At 46.6% G+C, this 20,795-nt stretch overlaps 1 protein-coding gene across 2 annotated transcripts in view; it reads left to right on the top strand.

Annotated features, from left to right (window-relative positions):
* CMIP (c-Maf inducing protein) overlaps positions 1–20,795 on the top strand; it is a 250,600-nt gene that overhangs the window by 174,665 nt on the left and 55,140 nt on the right. For both annotated transcript variants that reach the window (XM_049864728.1, XM_049864729.1), the window contains one exon: positions 18,746–18,907. In XM_049864728.1, coding sequence (XP_049720685.1) covers positions 18,746–18,907 — 162 coding nt within the window. The remainder of the gene's footprint in view (positions 1–18,745; positions 18,908–20,795) is intronic.

The raw sequence follows: 20,795 nt of genomic DNA on the forward strand, positions 1-20,795 counted from the left end.
TCCTTCCTAGACTCAACTGCTCCTGCCCCACCCCCACCATGTGTGATACCCATGTGTATATGCATGTGAAAATAGCCCTGTGTGTGTGTGTGTTTGCTTCTCCATTTAATGTGTCTCGTGGAGGTGGAATCCGGGCTAGATCTTTTAGTTCTGCTGCTTCGTTCTTTTTAACTTCTGTCTTTTATTCAGCTGGACGAGTGGACACCATTTACTTGAGCGTTTCTCTGTTGAACATTTAGAGGATGTTATGGATAAATCGTGCCCCCTCCCCCAAAATATGTGCTGTATATCCTAAACCCCTATACCTGAGAAGGTAATCCCATTTGGGAATAGGACTTTCTTTATTATGTGAAGGAGACCATATCATTGTAGAGTATATTTTAAACCAATTACTTTGAGATATAAAAAGAGCAGGTTAGGCACGGGGAGGGTGGGGGGGAACCAAACCTGTTGCCTTCAAGCTGATTGTGACTCATAGCGACCCAAGCACAAAGGGAGAAAGATTGATGCCACGTGGAGATCACCAAGGAACCAAGGAAAAGAAGCTAAAACCGACATGGATTTTCCTCCCAGAGTGGACGGAGAGAGCCTTCCCTTAGAGCTGGTGTCCTGCATTTGGGCTTCTAGCCTCCTAAACTATGAGAAAATAAATTCCTGCTTGTTAAAGCCACACACTTGTGGTGTTTCTTTTATAGCAGCACTAAGAAACTAAGACAGGATTTCTAAATCCAGTGACTGTAGAGTCAACTGCAACTTATGGCAACCCCATATGTGTCAGAATAGAACCGTGTTCCATGCGGTTTTCAGTGGTTGATTTTTGAGAAATAGATTGCCATGCCTTTCTTCAGGGTACCTCAGGATGGATTCAGACTGCCAGCCTTTCAGTTAGCAGCCAAGCACTTTAACCATTTCTACCATCTAGGGATCCCTAGTCACCCGTATTTTTTTCTCAAATGTTAACAACTTTTAATGAATCTCCTACTGAACACAATAACAACATTTATGGAGCACTTGTAATGTCCTGGGTGTACAGCCTGAAGTATCCCATTTAATCTTCTCAACAGCTCCATAAGGAAATGCTACTATTATCCCCAGTTTACAGTTGAGGAATCTAAGGTTCAGAGAGGTGATTAATGTTCCTGAGGCCACACAGCTTAAAAGTGGCAGAATGGAAATTCAGATCTAGCCTGTCCTACTTCAGCCCGTTATAGTGCACTTACCTGAGAGCCTTGCTTGAGCCTCTAAGTGCCCAGGAGCTTACAGGCTGGTGGGGAGGCAGCCAGCACATGAATCTTGGAAGAGGGCAGGGAGGGTATTAAGTGTTGGGTGTGCAACCTGCAGCCTCTATCCAAGTGGTGCTACTGATGGTGCTTGATACAGCTTTGTGTCCTAGGCTGGGCCCTGCTGCTGGCAAAGATGAGAGGGGAAATAGGAAGCCTGGAATCTCCCTGTCAGGGCTGTTTCCAGCCCTGTCATCTCCTGGGGCTGATGAAACAAAGGACCACAAGCTGGGTGGCTAAAAGCAACAGAAATTTATTCTCTATACAGTTCTGGAACGAGAAGTCCTAGATCAGGTATTCCTTCAGAGGCTTTGGGGAGGTTCTGGAAGCTCCTTGCCTCTTCCAGCTCCCTTGGCTTCAGGCTGCATCATTCCACCCTCTTTCTCTGTCTTCACGTGGCTTCCTCTTCTGTCTCTCTCTCCTCCGTTGTGTCTCTTATAAGGACATTTGCCATTAGATTGAGGGCCTACCCAGGTAATCCAGAATGATCTCCCCATCTCAAGATTCTTAATCACGTCTGCAACTAAGGCCACACTCACAGGTTCCACAGGTTTGCTGTGAGCATGTTCTCTTTTGGGGGCCCCATTCATCCCATGGCACCAGCTTGACAAGGGCAACTGCTAGAAGTTTCCTTTTCTCCTCCAAATGAACATGTCTCCACCCAAATCCCTCCCCCCCGACATATTTAAGCCAAAGCGTTTGTGTGTGTGTTTGTGTGTGTGTGTTTGTATGTTACAAAGTCTCTTCAATCCCTATGACTCCCGGTGACCTGGGCCGGTGCGTTCTCCTCTGTTATGGGTTCCTTGGCTGACAGATGGGGCCGCATCTGCCCCATAAACTGTTTTTGGAGATTCAGTTTTCAGTGCTTGACCTGTGCCTGTAAGTGGAACCCTGGGGGAACTTTGAAATCTACCAATGCCAGAAAAAAATGCCGATGCCCAGGCTCCACCCACACCCCAGTCTGATGTGGTTGGTCTGGGCCTGGCCTCCAGCATCAGAGCTTTTTAAGCCTCCTTCAAATAAAACACAAATCCAGACTTCAATGGGGAGAGGCTTTATTTAGAAAGAAAAGGGGGAAAGGGGCTCTTGTAATAGTGGGGAGGTGACTTTTACCATAGGGAGAACACACCAACCATGAGCCCTGCAAGCATCTCAAGAATTAGGGGGAAAATGTTTTTTTTAAGAAATGAGAGTAAACAAGGCTAGAAGCAGATGTGAGGAAGTGAGATGAAAGGGGGGACAACATCAGAGAGTAAATGAGAATATTTTCCGCAGTCCGGGAAGGGCCCTTAAAGGGGGGTAGTATGTTGGCTTAGAGGAGCCCTTGTGGTGCAGTGGTTAAGCGCTTAGCTGCTAGCTGAAAGGTCAGCAATTTGAACCCACGAGCCAGTCTTTGGGACAAAAGAGCTGGCGGTCTGCTCCTATAAAGATTTTACAGCCCGGGAAACCCTCTGTGGTAGTTCTGCTCTGACACACGGGATCACTGTGATTTCGGATGGACTCAACAGCACAAAACAACACACTGTCTCAGGGTGGGCCGGAGTTCGGGGGCCTAGGGTAAAAGAGAAGCTTAACAAGGTTTGGTTGACACACACGTTGTTCTGATTGCTCATTTATGAGGTGAAGGATGGGTTTCAGAGGGTCCGTGTCTGGCCTTGTCCTAGGATGCAGGGAGCATCGTGAGTCCTGTGGGGAAGGCTGTTCTTTGCGGTTGGTCAGCCATTTTCCTGAACACAAATGGTGGGGGTGGGAGGTTTCTTTAACCATCACTGTTTTACAGGATCCCTTGGTTCAGGTAAAATTCAACGTTATCACCCCCCAGGTGGTTCTAATGTGCAGCTGGGACTGAGGTCCCCTGAATGGCTGTTTGCCACTGGGCTGTGGAGGCTGCTGTGATAGCTGATGTGCGACCCCCCTCTTCACCCTGGTGACTGATGACTCCTCTTTGCCAGGGACCCCAGGCCAGCCCTGTACTGATGTCCCTGCCAGACTTCTCTAGAAGGAGCCCCTGCAGGCTCCATGGGTCCCCAGCTGGCTCCTCCTGACATCACTGATGATGTAGGTGCCCAGGTGTGCAGCGCAGGACCAGGGGCTTATGCAATCGCTAATGGGCTGGGCGGGGGTGTTGAAGTGGAGAGTGAACCCAAGCATCTCTTTCCCCCACAGGAGCAAGGAGGAAACAGGACGTCATGTCCTTCCCTTCCCCCTGGCAGATGAAACTCAGCAAATTCCAAACCAAGTGTAGGCTGGGCAGGCTGCTGAGAGCGAGTGCCCTGGGTGCTGACCCTCTCGCAGCCATGGCCCAAGGGGCCCAGCTTCCACCTTTGTAAAGTAAGAGGGTTGGAAAGGGCAGCCTGAATGCTGAAGTGGACAGCAGCACAGTGAGGAGTGGGGCTCCCTGGGGCAGTCCCTGCTTTGTTGCTTCCCAGCAATGTGAGCATCCTGGGGCTGCTGCAGCCAGTTACCACTTTTTTTAGTTCATTCGAGACCTTTTTGGAGTCATTTTTTGGCGGGGGGGGGGGGGGGGGGGCTTGAAACAACAGAAATGGATCCGCGCACAATTCTGGAGGCCAGAAAGCTGAAATCGAGGTGTCGGCAGGGTCATGCTCCCTCTGAAGGCTCGAGGGGAGGATCTTCCTAGTCTCCTCAGTTTTTGGTGCCCTCAGGCAATCCTTCCTGTTCCTTGTAGAAGCATCCCCCCAGTCTCTGCCTCCATCTTTCATTCTTTCTTTCTCCTGCGCCTGTGTGTCTTCACATGGCATTCTTCTAAGGATGCCAGCCATTGAACCAGGGCCCACCCTAATCTAGTGTGGCCCCGTCTTAACTAATTACATCTGCAAAGACCCTGTTCCACGTAAATCACAGGTAAAGGTGGGAGTCGGACAGTTCAACCCACACTACCACTGTAACTTTGGTTAAGGTGCTCATTTCTCAGGGCCCACTTCTCCTCTGTAGGGAAGGGACTGAGTAAGACTGTCCACCTCATGGGGAGGATTAAAGAGAGTTAGAACCTCCCTTCTCAAAGAGTTCAGGAGCGTTAGCTGCACCTGGCAGCTACTTAAAAATGCAGATTCCTGGCCCCACCCAGCCTGCATGAGTCATAATCTGCGTTTTAACATGCTGTCCAGGTGATTCCTGTAAGGTAGTGTGAGAAGCTTCAGAAGCCTGGGTGAAATGAAGGGACAGGGCTCTGTGCCCAGCTCAGGAGAAGCACTTGAAGCATAATAGCCCCTACTTCTGACCACAACTTGCTTCCCCACCCCACCTGCCTTTTACAGATATCAGGGGCTCCTTCCATGGGGCAGAATCAGGATCCCCAGGAGCCTGTGGCCCAGTGAGGAATAGCCATATGCAGTAGTTTCAAGTGCAGTCAGAGGGCCTCAGTGTGATGACTGGATTTTGCAAAGAGTGTGTAGGACTCGGCACCCAGCCCACGGCCTGGCACCCAGGCCAGTTGATCACCTCACCAGCCAGCACGTGGTTACCCAGGCAACCAGCCAGTGCCCCTGAGCTGGCAAGCAGAGCACCGTGCCCAAGTCCTCACTGTTTACTTGGAAGCAGTAATGACTCTGGGAGGCCATCTCCAATGGGCGCTTAGGGTATGAGTGCCCAGCCTCTCCCTCTTTCAGACACATTGCCTGTTTCCCCAGGAGCCAAGTGTTTCAAGTAGCTGTCAGCTAACTGGATGCCCACCTGGAGCCAGCCTGGTTCCACCATTGGGCAGCCAGGAGATGCACTCAGCTTCAGTTTAAAGGACTTGTATATTTCACAGGAAGCAGCAGCATCAGTCCAGGCTTGTAAAATACCCACGTTGGCCTCCTCTGGGTCCCCAGAGTGGTGCAGTGGTCAGGCACTCAGACCCAAAGCTTCACCTGGCTCCAGCTCTTTGTGTAAGTGAGGTAGCCTTTCCTAGCCTTGGTTTCCAAAATGGGTTACACCACTCACCTCACTGGGTGGTTGTGAGGATGAAAAATTTTTTAAATGAAGTGCTTAGCACAGGACCTGGCCTCTGGAGCCCTCCAGAAGTGACTGCTGTTATTCTCTTGTGTCGCTTGTCACAACCCATTATGGAGTGTAATTGTTCCTGGAACCTAGTAAGCACTTGATAAGCAGTAGCCATTATTACTGTAATTAGTAGGTTTATCAGTGTGATTTGTGCCTCCAGCTAGACTGGGAAGTTGGGAAGGGCTGGTATGGTCTCACTCATTTTGGTGTGGGCTTCTCCACTCCCTGCCCCATACAGAGTAGATGTCCCTAACCTGTTGTGAAAAAAATGAGTCCTTGGAAGATAATCACTGATGAATTAATCTGTCAATTTTTTAACCAGTAATAGAGTACTCAGTAATTATACTGGCTAAATTGAGGACCCCTTTTTGTAGGAGCCCTGGTGGTGCAGCGATGAAGAGCTCAGCTGCTAACCAAAAGATCGACAGTTCAAGTCCACCAGGTGCTCCTTTGAAATCCTATGGGGCAGTTCTTCTCTGTCCTGTAGGGTCGCTATAAGTCGGAATCGACTCAGCAGGAATGAGTTTGTTTTGTTGTTGTTAGTTGCCATTGAGTCGATTCCGACTCATGGCAACCCCATATGTTACATAGGAGAACTGAGCTCCATAGGGTTTTCTTGGCTATAGTCTTTATGGGAGAAGATCACCAAGTCTTTCTCCCACAGAGCCGCTGGGTGGATTTGAACAGCCAACCTTTAGGTTAGCAGCTGATTTCAGATAACTGCGTCACCCAGGGTCCCTGAGGTCGCCTTGTTGTTGTTGTATGCCATTGAGTTGAATTCCAATTCGTCAGGGCCTGTTAAACCTTCTACTACCCTGTGGTGTAACTTATACTGGTTCAGTTGAGGGGCTGGGCAGGGTGGTAGACAGACATCATGTTATTAGCAAAAAATCAGACAGAACAACCAGAATGGAAATAATGAGAATGTTCATGCATTGTAAAGAATGTAACCAATTTTCACTGAACAATTTATGTAGAGACTGTTGAGTGGGAACCTAACTGATTTGTAAACGTTTACAGAAAACACAATGAAATATTATTTTAAAAACAAAAAACACAGTGGCAGTAGTTACTGATTCTTCTAAATAAAGTGTTTTCCCAATGAAGTCCTTTGGGCAAACTTGAAAAAAAAAAAATGACAAATGTTCATAACAGCATTATTCACAATAATTGAAAGGTAAAACAACTGAAATTCCATCTCCCAATGAACGGATAAACAACATGTGGTCCGTCCATACGATGGAATATTACTCAGCCACGGAGGAATGAAGTACTGATCCATGCAACACAGGTGAGCCTGCAACATATCATCCTGAGCGAAGGAAACGAAACACAAAGGACCACATATATGTTTTCATTTATAGGAAATGTCCAGAAGAAGCAAATCCATAGAGACAGAAAGTAGATTGGTAGTTGCCAGGGGCTGAGGGGAGAGGAAATGGGTAGTGACTGCTAATGGGTATATGGTTTCTGTTTTGAGGTAATGAAAATATCTTGGAACTAGATAGAGGTGGTAGTTGTACTACATTGTCAGTGTATTAAATCCCATGGAATTGTTCATTTTAAAATGGTTAAAATGGCTAATTTTATGTTATATGAATTTTACCTCAATAAAAAACTATTAAAGCCAACAAACCAACATCATCCTAAATGGAGAGAGTCTGAAAGCATTCCCTTTGAGAACAGGAACCAGACAAGGATGCCCTTTGTCACCACTCTTATTCAACATTGTGCTGGAGGTCCCAACTAGAGCAATAAGGCAAGAAAAAAAAAATAAATAAAGGCCATTCAGGTTGGTAAGGAAGAAGTAAAAGTATTCCTGTTTGTAGATGATATGAGCTTATACACAGAAAATCCCCAAAGAATCCATAAGAAAACTACTGGAACTAATAGAAGAGTTCAGCAAAGTATCAGAATACAAGATAAACATACAAAAATCAATTGGATTCCTCTACGCTAACAAAGAGAACTTCAAAGAGAAAATAACCAAATCAGTACCATTTACAGTAGCCCCCAAGAAGACAAAATACTTAGGAATAAATCTAACAAGAGACATGAAAGACCTATATACAGAAAACTACAAGACACTATTGCAAGAAACTAAAAGAGACCTACATAAGTGGAAAAATATACGTTGCTCATGAATAGGAAGACTCAGCATTGTGAAAATGTCAGTTCTACCCAAGGCGATCTTCACATACAATGCAATCCCAATCCAGATTCCAACGACATTTTTTAATAAGATGGAGAAACAAATCACCAACTTCATATGGAAAGGGAGGAGGCCTTGTGTAAGTAAAGCAGTACTGAAGAAGAACAGAGTGGGAGGCCTCACACTACCTGATTTTAGAAACTATTAGACCGTCATGGTAGTCAAAACAGCCTGGTACTGGTACAACCACAGACACATAGACCAACAGAACAGAATTGAGGATCCAGACGTAAATCCACCTACCTGTGAGCAGCTGATATCTGACAAAGGCCCAAAGTCCAGGAAATGAGGAAAAGACAGCCTCTTTAACAAATGGTGCTGGCATTAGTGGACATCCATCTGTAAAAAAATGACACAGGACCCATGCCTCATACCAAGTACAAAAAGTAACTCAAAATGGATCAAAGACCTAAATATAAATCTAAAATGATCAAGATCATGGAAGAAAATATAAGGACAACACTAGGAGCCCTGATACATGGCATAAATAGTATACAAACCATACTAACAACGTACCACAACGTACAAACACCAGAAGAGAAACTAGATAACTGGGAGCTTTTAAAAATCAAACACGCAAATCAGCAGACTTCACCAAAAGAGTAAAAAAGACAGCCTACAGCCTGGGGAAAAAAATTTTGGCTATAACATATCCAATCAGGGTCCAATCTCTAAAATCTACAAGACACTGCAAAACCTCAACTATGAAAAGACACATAACCCAATTAAAAAATGGGCAGAGGATATAAACAGACACTTCACCAAAGAAGACATTCAAGCGGTTAGCAGATACATGAGGAAATGCTCATGATTGTTAGCTATTAGAGAGATGCAAGTCAAAACTACAATGAAATACCATGTCACCCCAACAAGGCTAGCACTGACCCAAAAAACACAAAATAATAAATGTTGGAGAAGTTGTGGAGAGACTGGCACACTTACACAGTGCTGATGGGAAGGTAAAATGGTACAACCACTTTGGAAATCTATTAGGCGCTTCCTTAAAAAAGCTAGAAATAGAAGTACCATACGATCAGCAATTCCACTCCTTGGAATATATCCGAGAAAAATAAGAGCTGTCACACAAATAGATAAATGCATACCCATGTTCATTGGAGCACTGTTCATTGTAGCAAAAAGATGGAAACAACCTAGGCACCCGTCAATAGATAAATGGATAAACAAATTATGGTATATACACACAATGGAATATTAGGCAACGATAGAGAACAATGATGAGCCCACAAAACATCTTACAACGTGAATGGATCTGGAAGGCATTGTGCTGGGTGAAATTAATCAGTCACAAAAGGACAAATATTGTATGAGAGCACTATTATAAGAACTGAAGAAAAGGTTTAAACACAGAAGAAAATGTTTCTTGATGGTTACGAGGGTGGGGACGGAGAGAGAGGGGAATTCACTAGATAGTAGACAAGAATTATCTCAGGTGAAGTGAAGGACAACACACAATACGGGGGAAGTCAGCACAACTGGACTAAACCAAAAGCTAAGAAGTTTCCTGAACACAACCAAACATTTTGAGGGACAGCGTAGCGGGGGTTGGGGCTGGGGACCATGGTTTCGGGGAATATCTAGGTCAGTTGGCATAACAAAGTTTATTAAGAAAACGTTCTGCATCCTACTTTGGTGAGTGGTGTCTGGGGTCTTAAAAGCTTGTGAGCGGCCGTCTAAGATGCATCAATTGGTCCCAACCCACCTAGAGCAAAGGAGAATGAACACCAAAGACGCAAGGGAAATATTAGCCCAAGAGACAAAAGGGGCCACATAAAGCAGAGACTCCATCAGCCTGAGACCAGAAGAACTAGATGGTGCCCAACTACCACCAAAGACTGCCTTGACAGGGAACACAACAGAGAGTCCACGACAGAGCAGGAGAAAAGTGTGGTGCAGAACTCAAGTTCACGTAAAAAGACCAGACTTAATGGTCTGACTGAGACTAGAGGAACCCTCAAAGACGTGGCTCCCAGACTCTCTGTTAACCCAGAACTGAAACCATTCCTGAAGCCAACTCTTTAGACAAAGATTAGACTGGTCTATAAAACATAAAATAATACTCGCTAAGAATCTGCTTCTTAGTTCAAGTAGATGCATGAGACCAAATGGGTGGCTCCTGTCCGTAGGCAGGATGAGAAGGCAGAAAGGGACAAGAGCTGGTTGGATGGACAGGGGAATCCTGAATTGGAAAGGGTGAGTATGCTGGCACATTATAGGGATTGCAACTAGGTCACATAACAATATGTGTATAAATTAACTTGAGCTGTAAACTTTGACCTAAAGCACACACACACATACACACACACAGATTATAGCCTAGGAAACCCTGTGGGGGCAGTTCTGCTCTTACATGGGGTCACTATAAGTCGGAATCAACTAGATGACACCTAACAATAACTACTACAACAATGTCAGAAGCTGCAACAATGGGCTTAAGCATAGCAAAAATTGTGAGGATGGGCAGGACCGCGCAGCGTTTCGTTCTGTTGTATGTAGGGTTGCCATGACTCGATGGCACCTAACAACAGCAACGTGTATATGTATGTTATATATACACATATAAATATAACTATGGATTTATTTCTGGGGGAAATTAAAAAACAGGCAGTGACAACCACCTGGTCCATTCCAGACCTTGGTTCTCAGGCCCAGAGGGTCCTGGGCAGGTCAGCGTTTTGGGCTCTCCTGGGTGAAGCTCCCATGATTCCCAAAGACACTGGGGGCTGCCCCTACCCAGCTGGGGCAAGGGAAGACTCCTAGTTGGAGAGGAAAGAAAAGAAAAGAAAAAAAAAACTAATCCCAGAATGTGGCTTGCCTCAAAAGCCTGATCTATAACAACAAAAAAAATTGAAACATGCATTTGTAAATTTCTTTAAAATTCATCTTTTTGGGGTGTCAACTTCTAGTTAAGTTAAATATATTCTAGTTATTTTAAACCCCAATTTTATATAGATTAATGAACACACTCCAATTATCCTAGACGTGCTTGGCTCACTAAAACTGTGCAGATTATTAGGGCAATCCTGCCTTCTTAAGTAAATCGTGGCCAAAGCTGAGGGGTTGATTTTGTGATATGGATGGCATAGGGTAGTTGGCATGAAGAATTAGACTCAGGGTCTGTGTTTGACCCGTGGGGTCCCTGTGCAGAGTCCATGATGGGGACTAAGAGATTACAAACTGGTCTTAGATCAATAATCAAGACTTGGAGCCATATGGATGGTGTTGGGGTGACACACATGGGCCAGTCACAAGGCCCAGATGGATCTGAAGGCAAAATGATGGTCTTTGGGGCCATAAGGACTCAAGGAAAGCTATTCTGAAGGACTGTGTAAAAAGAGAAGACTGGAAGTGCCCCGCCCAATTTCCAGGGCCCCCAGAACCACACCAGTTTGGCAGAGACAGCAGATTACGTGGTGCACGTTAACACCCACAGCCATAGTGATTTTTGAAGGAATCAAGGTGGTCTGAGGGCCCCTGTCTAGAAGTCAGGGAAGCCAGAGAAGTTAACCAACCAGTCAGTCTTCCTGGGTGTGCCGGGTATGTGGGGGGTGACTGTGCTGTAGACCTCGGAGGAAAAGTCTGGGGGCTTAGGCATGGAGAGGGGGATCCCGCAGGAGGGTCAGCCTTACATGGGCAGGGGCCACCTCCTTATGCGAAGCACAATGCCACATACATGTTGGCCCTCAGCACAGAAGTATGGACTGACGAACAGGAAACGACAGACAAGCATGCTTCGGTCCTCTGGGGGCGTATGGCAGAGGGACTCCAAGACTCTAGGACAGGACTGCCCACTGAAACATTTTGCAGTGATGGTGTCAGATCAAAACCAAGTCTGGACATTGAGAGGGAGAGGTGTACTCACAAAGAAAGACTATCGCAAGGGGAAAGGGACCATGGACAAGCGAGCATTTCAAGAGTTAGGCAAAAAGGGCTTTTCTTTTATAAAGACAAGAGTAAGCAAGGCTAGGAAGAACCAGGTGTGAAGAAGTGGGATGAAAGGGTGACATAATCCCATGGTAAATCAGAGAAGGTTTTACACTGACCCTCTCAGGAGGGCCCTTAGGGCAGGGGGCTGGGGGACAGGGGAGCAGTATGCTGTCTGAGGCTGAGGATAGGTCAAAGTCCAGGGGTCTGGAGGAAAAAGAGAAGCTTAACCAAAGTTTGGTTAACAAGCATTTTGTTCCCATTGATCAGTGGTGACAAGCAGTTTAGCTATTAATTTATGAAGCAAGAATGGAGGGTCTATGTCTGGCTTTGTCATAGGGAGCCAAGGGGCAGCCCTGAGTCTTCTTATCTAAGAGACATGGGTAAGGGTGATGCTTTGCAATAAGCAGTTTTCCAGAACATAAAAGGATGGGGACAATTCCAAACTTCATTCCCAATTTCTGGGATCCATGTGAAGTACAACATTGTCGGTGGAAATGTTCTCTATCTGTGCTGTCTAATGTGGTGGCCATGAGCCACATGTCACTCTGTAACCTTGAACTGTGGCTGGCATGACCAAGGCACTGAATTTTTAGTTGTACTTAATTTTAGTGAAGTTAAATGTAAATTGTCACATGTGGCTGGTGGCTTTCATAGTGGGCAGCACAGCTTTAGGACCTCACTGGGAAAGGTGGGAAAAACCAGCCCAGTCTCCCCACTCTTGTGTCTCTGCGGGTCCTCTAGCACTCTGCTCCACGCCTCCCACCCGCTGAGCAGCCTCTGCTTAGATGACAAGTCATGGGGAGCATGCGTGCTTGGGTGAGTGTGTGAGCCTCGGAGGCTGCGGCAAGCATCGTAGGGAGGTGTCTTCAACACATTCTGAGTCACGCCTCCTCTGGCAAGGGGCACACTCTGGGTGACAGCTTGTCTCCTGTGGAGGAGCAGAGCGGCTTCGCTTTACCAGGCCTGAGAACCGGGCATCTGTGGCTGCCTCTGCTGAGGGAGCAGTTACCACAGTGATGGCGGGTGTTGCCCAGGTAACATCCCTTCCCTGACACGCAGAGAGGGCGAGGATTGCAATGGAGTGACTGGCTCTTCCACACGGGCAGCAGGCGCCTCTTGCTGTGGCTCTGTGCTCTGGCAGCTGGTGGGGCTTAGTAACAGATGGTGGGAGCCCTCCAAAATCCTGCCTGCTCTGGACCACTCACCCCCAGGATTTGGTAGGTGATAATATTTAGAGCTGCTGTTTAGCCAGAAATGGGGCTAAATGTATATATGTTCTCATGGAATAGTCACAGCAAGCCTTGGATGGTAGTTATTCTTAGCCCACTTTACAGATGAGGAAACCAAGGCACAAGCAATAGGCTGTGAGCTCCATATGCTCTGCTTTGCTCTCCATTTAGTACTTAACACAGTGCCTGGCATATAATAGTAGACGGTTCTCAATCTTTGTTAGGTGGGTGGATGGATGGATGGAAGGACTGACAGACAGATGGATGGACGATGTATGGAGGAATAGAGAGATAGATGGAGAGACAAACGGACTGATGAAGTAGAGCTTGGATTTGAATGGAAGTCTGCTTAGCTGCCTAAGCCTTTGATGGCATCCTCTGCTCCCCCAGCTTGGGATTTTTTTTAAAAAAAAAACAACTTAATTGAGGTATAATTTACATGCCATGAAAGTCACCCATTGTAAGTGTACAATAGTTATTTAAATAAATTTATAGAGTTGTGCAACCCTCACCACAATCCAGTTTTAGAACAGTTCCATCACCCCAAGAGGTCCTCTTGTGCCTGTTTGCAGTCAATCCATGTTCCCTCCCCCGGCCCCAGGCAATGACTGTTAACACTTTTGGTCTCTATCAGTTTGCCTTTTCTAGATATTTTGTATAAAAGGAATCATATAACATTTGGTCTTTTGTATCTGGCTTCTGCCAATTAGCAAAAATGTTTGTGAGGTTTGTCCATATTGTTGCACAAGTGAGTAGGTCTTTCCTTTTTATTGCTGAATGCTCTTCCGTTGTATGGATGTACCACTTTTTTTTTTTTTTAATCTGTTCATCGGTTCGTGGACATTTGGGTTATTTCTAGTTTGGGACTATTAGGAGTAACACGGCTGTAGACATTTACCTGTATGTCTTTGTGTGGACATATGTGTACATTTCTCTTGTGTTGATTCCTAGGAGCAGAAATTTATATTTAACATTCTAAGAAACTCCCAAGCTGTTTTCCAAATTGGCTGTACCATTTTACATTCCTATCTGCAGTACACAAGGTCCCTTACCTTGGTGTATTGTCTTTGTGGTTATAGCTATCCTAGTGGGTGTGAAGTGGCATCTCGTTGTGTTTTTATTTGCATTTCCCTGGTGCCTAATGATGTTGAGCATTATTTAGTGTGCTTACTCCTAGGTTGGGACTTGACCTTTTAAACCAGGGATCAGGTTGGCACACTTTTTCTGTAAAGGGCCAGATAGAAAATATTTCGATTTTTATGGCACACATTCTATTCTGTCACATATTCTTCTTTCTTTGTTTTCATAGCCCTTTAAAACATGGAAAACCATTCTTGGCTCTATCATACAAAATCAGTCTTGGGGAGATTTGGTCCACATGCTGTAGTTTGCTGACCGACCCCTGTTTTAAGCCAGAACCTTGCTCCGAAACACCCAGGTCATACTTGCCCACCCACAAGGCCTCTGTCTATCTTCGCCTCAAGGAATTCTGTGGCCGAGGGGTCCATGCTGGACAGCCAACAGGCCATCAACTCCCCTTAGCGGGATGGAGTTAACTGGAAGACCCTTTTGTAAAGCTGAGAGCCGGATTCCTGGGAATTGGGATTCCGGAGGTGTCCTTGTCCCCATCCCACCATGATTCATCGCCTGAAGAGCTCATGGGAGTTCCTGGAATGAAACATGCTAATTTGTCATGAGGAGCGACTAGGCCCCTGTTGGTACTAGACGCGCCTTCCTTTCCCCTGTGCTGCCCTGTTCCCAGGCTCAGCACCTCTTCTGGGAGCCAGGGACCTGCCAAAGTGACAGCCCTAGTCTCACCTGCTGCTCCCCACAACCTTCTCTCAGGCTCCCTGGTCCTCCCACTTGGCCTCTGGATCTCAGGGCTCGCCTCATACCAAGCCCTTTTTGACTCCTTCTCAGTGTGGCTTGAAGTACCTACCCTTCTTTCCATCCCCACCTCTGCATCCAGCTCCACTGGCCCTGACTGGTGTGATACAGTGAGAGCCTTGGAGTTAACCAGAGCTAATTTTGAATCCTGAATTGTCCCTTTCTGGCTGCCTGACTTTGGGCAAGTCAGCTACCCACTCCAGGCCTTGGTGTTAGTGTTCTTGTGTGTGAACAGAGGATACCAACAGACCTATGGCAGAAGCTGCAGGGGATCACTTCTATACCCGGAGGCTGCTCACCATCAGCACCTGTGGCTCTGCTCGAGGGCATATTTATTCTGGCCGTGGGATCACTTCGGCCTGGGCACAAGGCAGGCCAGGATTACTGAAACGTTAATACCCCAGAGATAGCTCCCCACGAATGACAGACAGGCAGATGGTGGATAAATGCCCCAGCTCCCTCGCCTCTTGGGTATGAGGTCTACAGTGTCTCCTGGAGTTCTCCAGCAGGATTGCGCCCAAGTTGCCTGCAGTGGACAGCATTGCCTGTTGCGATGATGCCCCATTTATTGACTGCCTTGTCGTCCCTGGCTCACTTCCCCCCACTGTTTCCTACCATCACCTCTCAAATAAACCATTTGCACTTGCTTCCTTGTCTTTGGATCTGCTTCTGGGCATACCGTAACCTGTAACAAGTCCCCAGCTCAGAGTTATTGTGAGGATTACATGCTTATCAGGTGCTTAGCATAGTGCCTAGCAGGTAGTACATGCTTACTAAATGTTCACCTTTGTTGTAACTACCGGGGCCTTCTGGTTTTGCATGTGGCCTCTATAAACAGTCTCCCATGGATGCCTGTTAAGCAAGGACTTGAGTGCTCACAGGAGAGCCATTTCCTCCTCACTCTAACGAGGCGCCTGTGTTGGTGAGTGGTGAGGCTGGTTCCCTGATGAAGGGGGCTCATCCTTGAGGCCATGTGACAGTGCTCAGCTGAGCCCCAATTTGGCTCTGCATTTCGAATGATGTCTTCATGTGGAGAGCAGGAGACCGCGTACTTACCACTGACCACCCCAACGCGTTGATCATATTTTGTAAAGTTTAAATGAGAGTTGGCTGGAATGATGTTTTCCAAATACTAAGCACTGGTTATTTCTGGGTTGTGGGATTCTCGAGGCCTTTTTTTTCACTTATGCACATCTTTGTGCTCTTCAGTATGGCTAAAATACTTTATAATGAGCGTTCATCAGCCTCTCAAAAGTAATGAAGTCATTATTCTTTCAAAAGTAAATAGCTCGCAGCTGATCAGAAGAGAGGCCACTTAGAGCTCAGAACAGACTCAAACCTAGAATCTACTGTGGGAATACATGCTTACAGATCTCAGTGGTTTTCTTGGGGGCTTAATATATGATGGATTTTTGTGACCATTTCATGGTCATTTAAAAATTAAGCAATTCTCTGGGTATGGACTAAAACCAGTCTCAGGGAATCAAAGAAGCATTCATCTTCTGGGAGGGATTGGGTTCACTTCTAGACACTTTGTGTTTTGCACAGACTTGGTTGTACAGCTAAGACAGCGTCTCCGGCTTGTGGTGCCGGGCAGGGAGGCTTCAGCTGGTAGTTACTAGGAAGAAGGTAGGTTACACTTCCAGAGGAGCCTCAGTGGACTGGGTGAATTGTGTCCTTAAAGTCACGGGGTTCAGCAGGTGCCCATCATCATTGTCATCACCACCAACAGCGTATTTCCCTTTCCCTGAACCCCCACCCTGCATGCAACTTGGAGTGCATTTCTTCCAGTCCTTATAGGATTGAAAATGATTGATAAGTAAATGTTTCTGGTCTTTTTTCCCTCCCCTAGCTCGTGAAAAGTATGATGTCTTTGCTTAAACAGCTTGTTTACAGCTTGTTTCCTCTGTCCTACTGGTCCCCAGAAAAGTTTGTCTCATTCTTGATGCAGAATCGGTGAAAGTGCAAAGAGCCATAAGACCAGGGAGGTGGAGTGAGGAGAGAAAGGCCTTCTTAGATAGGTAGGTGGGTGGGTGATAGAATGAGAGAGAGAGAGAGAGAGAAAAAGGAGGAAGAAGGAGAACAGGATGAGGAAAAGAGAAGCTGCTACATTGATTTACATAAGAAAGATCTAGGATGAAGAGGGGAAATTTCTTAAGCCCTTTTGGTGCCTGTTAACTGTGTGATGATGGTGGTGATGAAAATGATTCATAAGTAAAAGGCTCCAAAAAAGTCCGGGGTGTGGAAAAAAATGGAGAGGAAAGAAATGGGATACCACTTGTTTTGCCGTGGATTGTAAACTTGGTCCCCTTTGCAGTTTTTCAAAAAGAGGCAAGTTGAGGACCAGAGTTTCTTTCTCTTTTGTTAGTTTCGGCTATTCTATTTGTACCATGTTTTTTAATGTAACTCCATACAGAGTTCCACATGGGTCCCAGATTTATGCGGGTTGCATACTGAAAAAAGCTACAAGGTATTCTTGTGTCCAATTTACAGATGAAGAAACTAAGCCTCAGTAGGTGAAGTACTTTGTAGGAAGAACCAGGTCTCTCTGACTCCATAGCCTACTTTCCGCGCCCCACCACAATGCTTCATTCAGTTTAATCAGCTATTCGGTTTGATACGGACTTGTTCGTGTAGTTTGTCGCTGTTGAGTCAGCACCAATTCATGGCAACCTTGTGTATAACAGAACAAAATGTCCCCCGGTCCTCTGCCATCTTTACAATTATTGGTATGCTCAAGTCCATAGTTGCACCCACTGTGTATTTTGAGTGCCTTTCAGCTAGGGTGCTCATCTTCCAGCACAATTTTGAACAATATTCTGTTGTGATCCATAGGGTTTTCACTGGATAATTTTTGGAAGTAGATCACCATTCCTTTCTTCCTAGTCTGTGTTAGACTGGAAGCTCTGCTGAAACCTGTCTACCATGGGTGACCCTACTGGTATTTGAAATACCTGCGGCATAGCTTCCAGCATCACAGCATCGATATGAACTACTTCCTCCAAATACTTCTTTTTAGGCATTGGGTCCCAAGACCACTTTGTAACTCTTAACTTAGAAACTAAGTGGTCATGGAGATGGAGGTAGCCTACGAGCTTCTGTTTGAGTATTAGGGGCCAGCGAGGGACCCTCAACCCCTCCTTCCCTCATTCAGACCTTGGCTCAGAGATTGTGACATGTCACCCCAGCTAGCTGCTGGCACGGTGACACTAAAATTAGGCTTTCCCCAAGGAGCAGCACACTTAATGAAGGCGTACATCCAGTTAGAAGGAGAGGTTCCCAGGCAGGCCGGGGCAGCGCCAGGCGGGAGGAAGAATTTGGCTGGGACCTCTGTCTTCTGAGGGCTTCTGTTTCCATGATGTCAGAGAGGCGGAACTGACTCAGCCTCAAATCCAGGCAGCACCCCTGCCCTAGCCTCTCTCTAGCTTTGGAGGCACAGAGCGCCAGAGAGGAGGTGAGAATGCTCCCTCTTCTTCACCAGGTGGATGCAGAGGGCTGCACTGCATTTCCTGGGGGACCTTCTGGGCCTAGTCCCCACCTGGCCATGTTCTGTCTGTCATGTGTCTTAGCAGAACCCTGCTTTCCGGGGGCGACCTCTTAGGAGAAGGATGAGTGAAAACAGCACCTTCAACTAAAAGAAAGTCCCTTTGTGGACCCATGAATGTTTCCACTTTTTGAATACTTGAGGAATAAAAGTTTGGCAGAAGATTTGATCCGTAAGAGAAATCTCTCAGTTCCTTTTTTAAGTCATTGCAAACAGGGTGGAAAAGTACTCCTCTCGTGGTTGTGCCCGGGAAGCCCGGCTGCAGCAAACGCACTGCGTGCCTCTCAGCAACTCTTCCTTCTTGCAGGTGCCAGTTTCCTGGTGGGGAGGGAGTGGGCAGAGCAGGGAGAGATTACCCAATAAGCAAGGTACACACAGGCTCACTTGTGCTTATTTTACTAATCTGTAATGCAGAATTTTACAGGTGAAATTGTGCACTGCACATTAGTAAGTAAACACAATTAAGCCGGTGCCTACATTGCTTACTGTAAGCCGGTGCCGATTTTTGGTTAATGCACCCCTGGGGCCAAGTGAAGATTTCTCAGGGCTTTTGCCATGAACATCCCTGATTCTTTAATCATCTTGTATTGTCTGCCCTGGAGTATCAGTAACATGTTCATGTTTCCTTGTCATTCCTGAGCAGAAAAAGATTTACAAATACAAGAAAGTCTTGAGTAACCCGAGCCGTTGGGAAGTCGTCTTGAAAGAGATCCGCACTCTGGTGGACATGGCGCTGACATCCCCCCTGCAGGATGACTCCATCAACCAGGCCCCTCTGGAAATTGTCTCCAAACTGCTCTCAGAGGTAACGTGCGCCCCCTTCCCTTTTAAGCTCTTCTCCTTTACTCCCATCGAGCACCAGCCCTGTACCAAGCCACAAATAGAAACAGAATTCGATTCGAGTTTGCATTGTTTCCAAGTTGCCTAAGGAGGTGAGTGGTCTCCCTCTCAGCCACCCAGGGTGTAAAAATGGCCTGGGGGAGGTGTTTGACCTTCTCGTACCCCACAAAGGGGAAGGGAGAACCAAGATCAACAGCCCAAGGCTGATTCTTAATGAGGCAGAGGTCAGACACTCTTCCTCTTTGGGCCATCTCTAGGCCATTTCTACGCCATCTCTACTAGTCCTGACACCAACCGTTCCTCCCACAGCACTCTCTTGTGCGTTCGATAATTCATTCAATGGCCACACAGAACTCACAGACCATCCTCGCAATTATGGGGTTTATTAGGGAAGTAGCAGTTACAATTCAGGCTCAAGAACACTCAGGATAAAGTTTTTCCATCAGTACAACCTCTTCCCAGCTGTGCTCCCAGGCACGCCTCTCCCTGGCCCTCAGTCTCTGCCCAGAGGCACTCAGTTTTTCTGCATTCAGCTTTTCTCTCTCCATGGGCCGGGAAGCCCACCATGCCATTTCCTGCTTCCAGACCTCTCCTGCTGGTTTCTCCTTCCTTGGTAGTGGCGGGCTTTTCCCTTTGCTCTGGAAATGGCTCTTTTAAGGCAGAACTGAAATCCACTTGGTAGGGCACAGTTACTCTGTCACAGTCACCTGGGTGGGAGTTACGGGACTATAGCTAGAAAGGCCACACACAAAAGTAATTAATCTACCGCACAGGTAGTCTGAGAAGGAGACCAAGTAGCTGCCACTGGGTCACCTGTGACTCATGGCAATCCTGTATGTGTCAGAGTAGAACTGTGCTCCACAGGATTTTCAGTGGCTGATTTTTCAGAAGTAGATCTCCAGGCCTTTCTTTTGAGGCATCTCTGAGTGAATTTGAACATCCAGCCTTTCGGTTAGCAGCCAAGCGTGTTCACCATTTGTACCTCCCAGGTACGCCATTTATGTACATTTAGAGAGAGAGAGAAGGGGAGGACAAAGGAGAGTGAGAGGGAGAGAGACGCTGATTTATTTTATTTGGTTTTTAAAAACATTTTATTGTGGTAAAATATATATATACAAAACGTTTGACATTTTAACCATTTTTAACTGTACAATTCAGTGACAGTAATTACATTCACCATGTTGTGCCACCATCACCACCATCCATTGAGACTGATTTATTTTTAGGAGTTGGTTGGTGTACGTGACAATGGGGCTGGCAAGTCTGAAATCGGTAGGGCTGGCAGACAGACAGGAAATTCAGGCGGGAGTTGATGCAACAGTCTCCAGGAAGAATTTCTTCTCCTGGAAACCTCCATTTTTGCTCTTCCGGCCTCAACTGGTTGGACGAGGCCCACGACATTAGCGAGCGTAATCTCCTTTATCCAAAGTCAACTGACTAGATGTTTAACCACGTATACGAAGGCCCTTCACAGCAATACCTAGATGAGTATTCAGTTAACTGAATGCTATAGCTGAGCCACGTTGACATATAAGACTAACCATCAACCTAATTCATTCCTGGAAGGGAAGATGTTGGCGAAGCCCTTGGACTGCCCTGTCCTCCTGCTTTCGTGGTGGTTAACTCCGAGAGGCAGTCCAGACTTGTGGGGGCACCCTCCACACTGGCCCCACATCTGCTCCGGGGCTCCAGGCAGGCATGCCTCTCTGTCTCCCCGATTGTTCCACACCACCCACGGTTAGAAACCTGGCAGCAGCACATAGCTGGCGTGGTGTGACCGCCACTAGACTGACTGCACCATCTGGTTTGCCAGTTGCCCTCACTTTGAGTGAGTGCTATGTGTCAGGCACTGT

Source organism: Elephas maximus, chromosome 21 (genome assembly GCF_024166365.1).
Source record: "Elephas maximus indicus isolate mEleMax1 chromosome 21, mEleMax1 primary haplotype, whole genome shotgun sequence".
NCBI lineage: Eukaryota > Metazoa > Chordata > Mammalia > Proboscidea > Elephantidae > Elephas > Elephas maximus.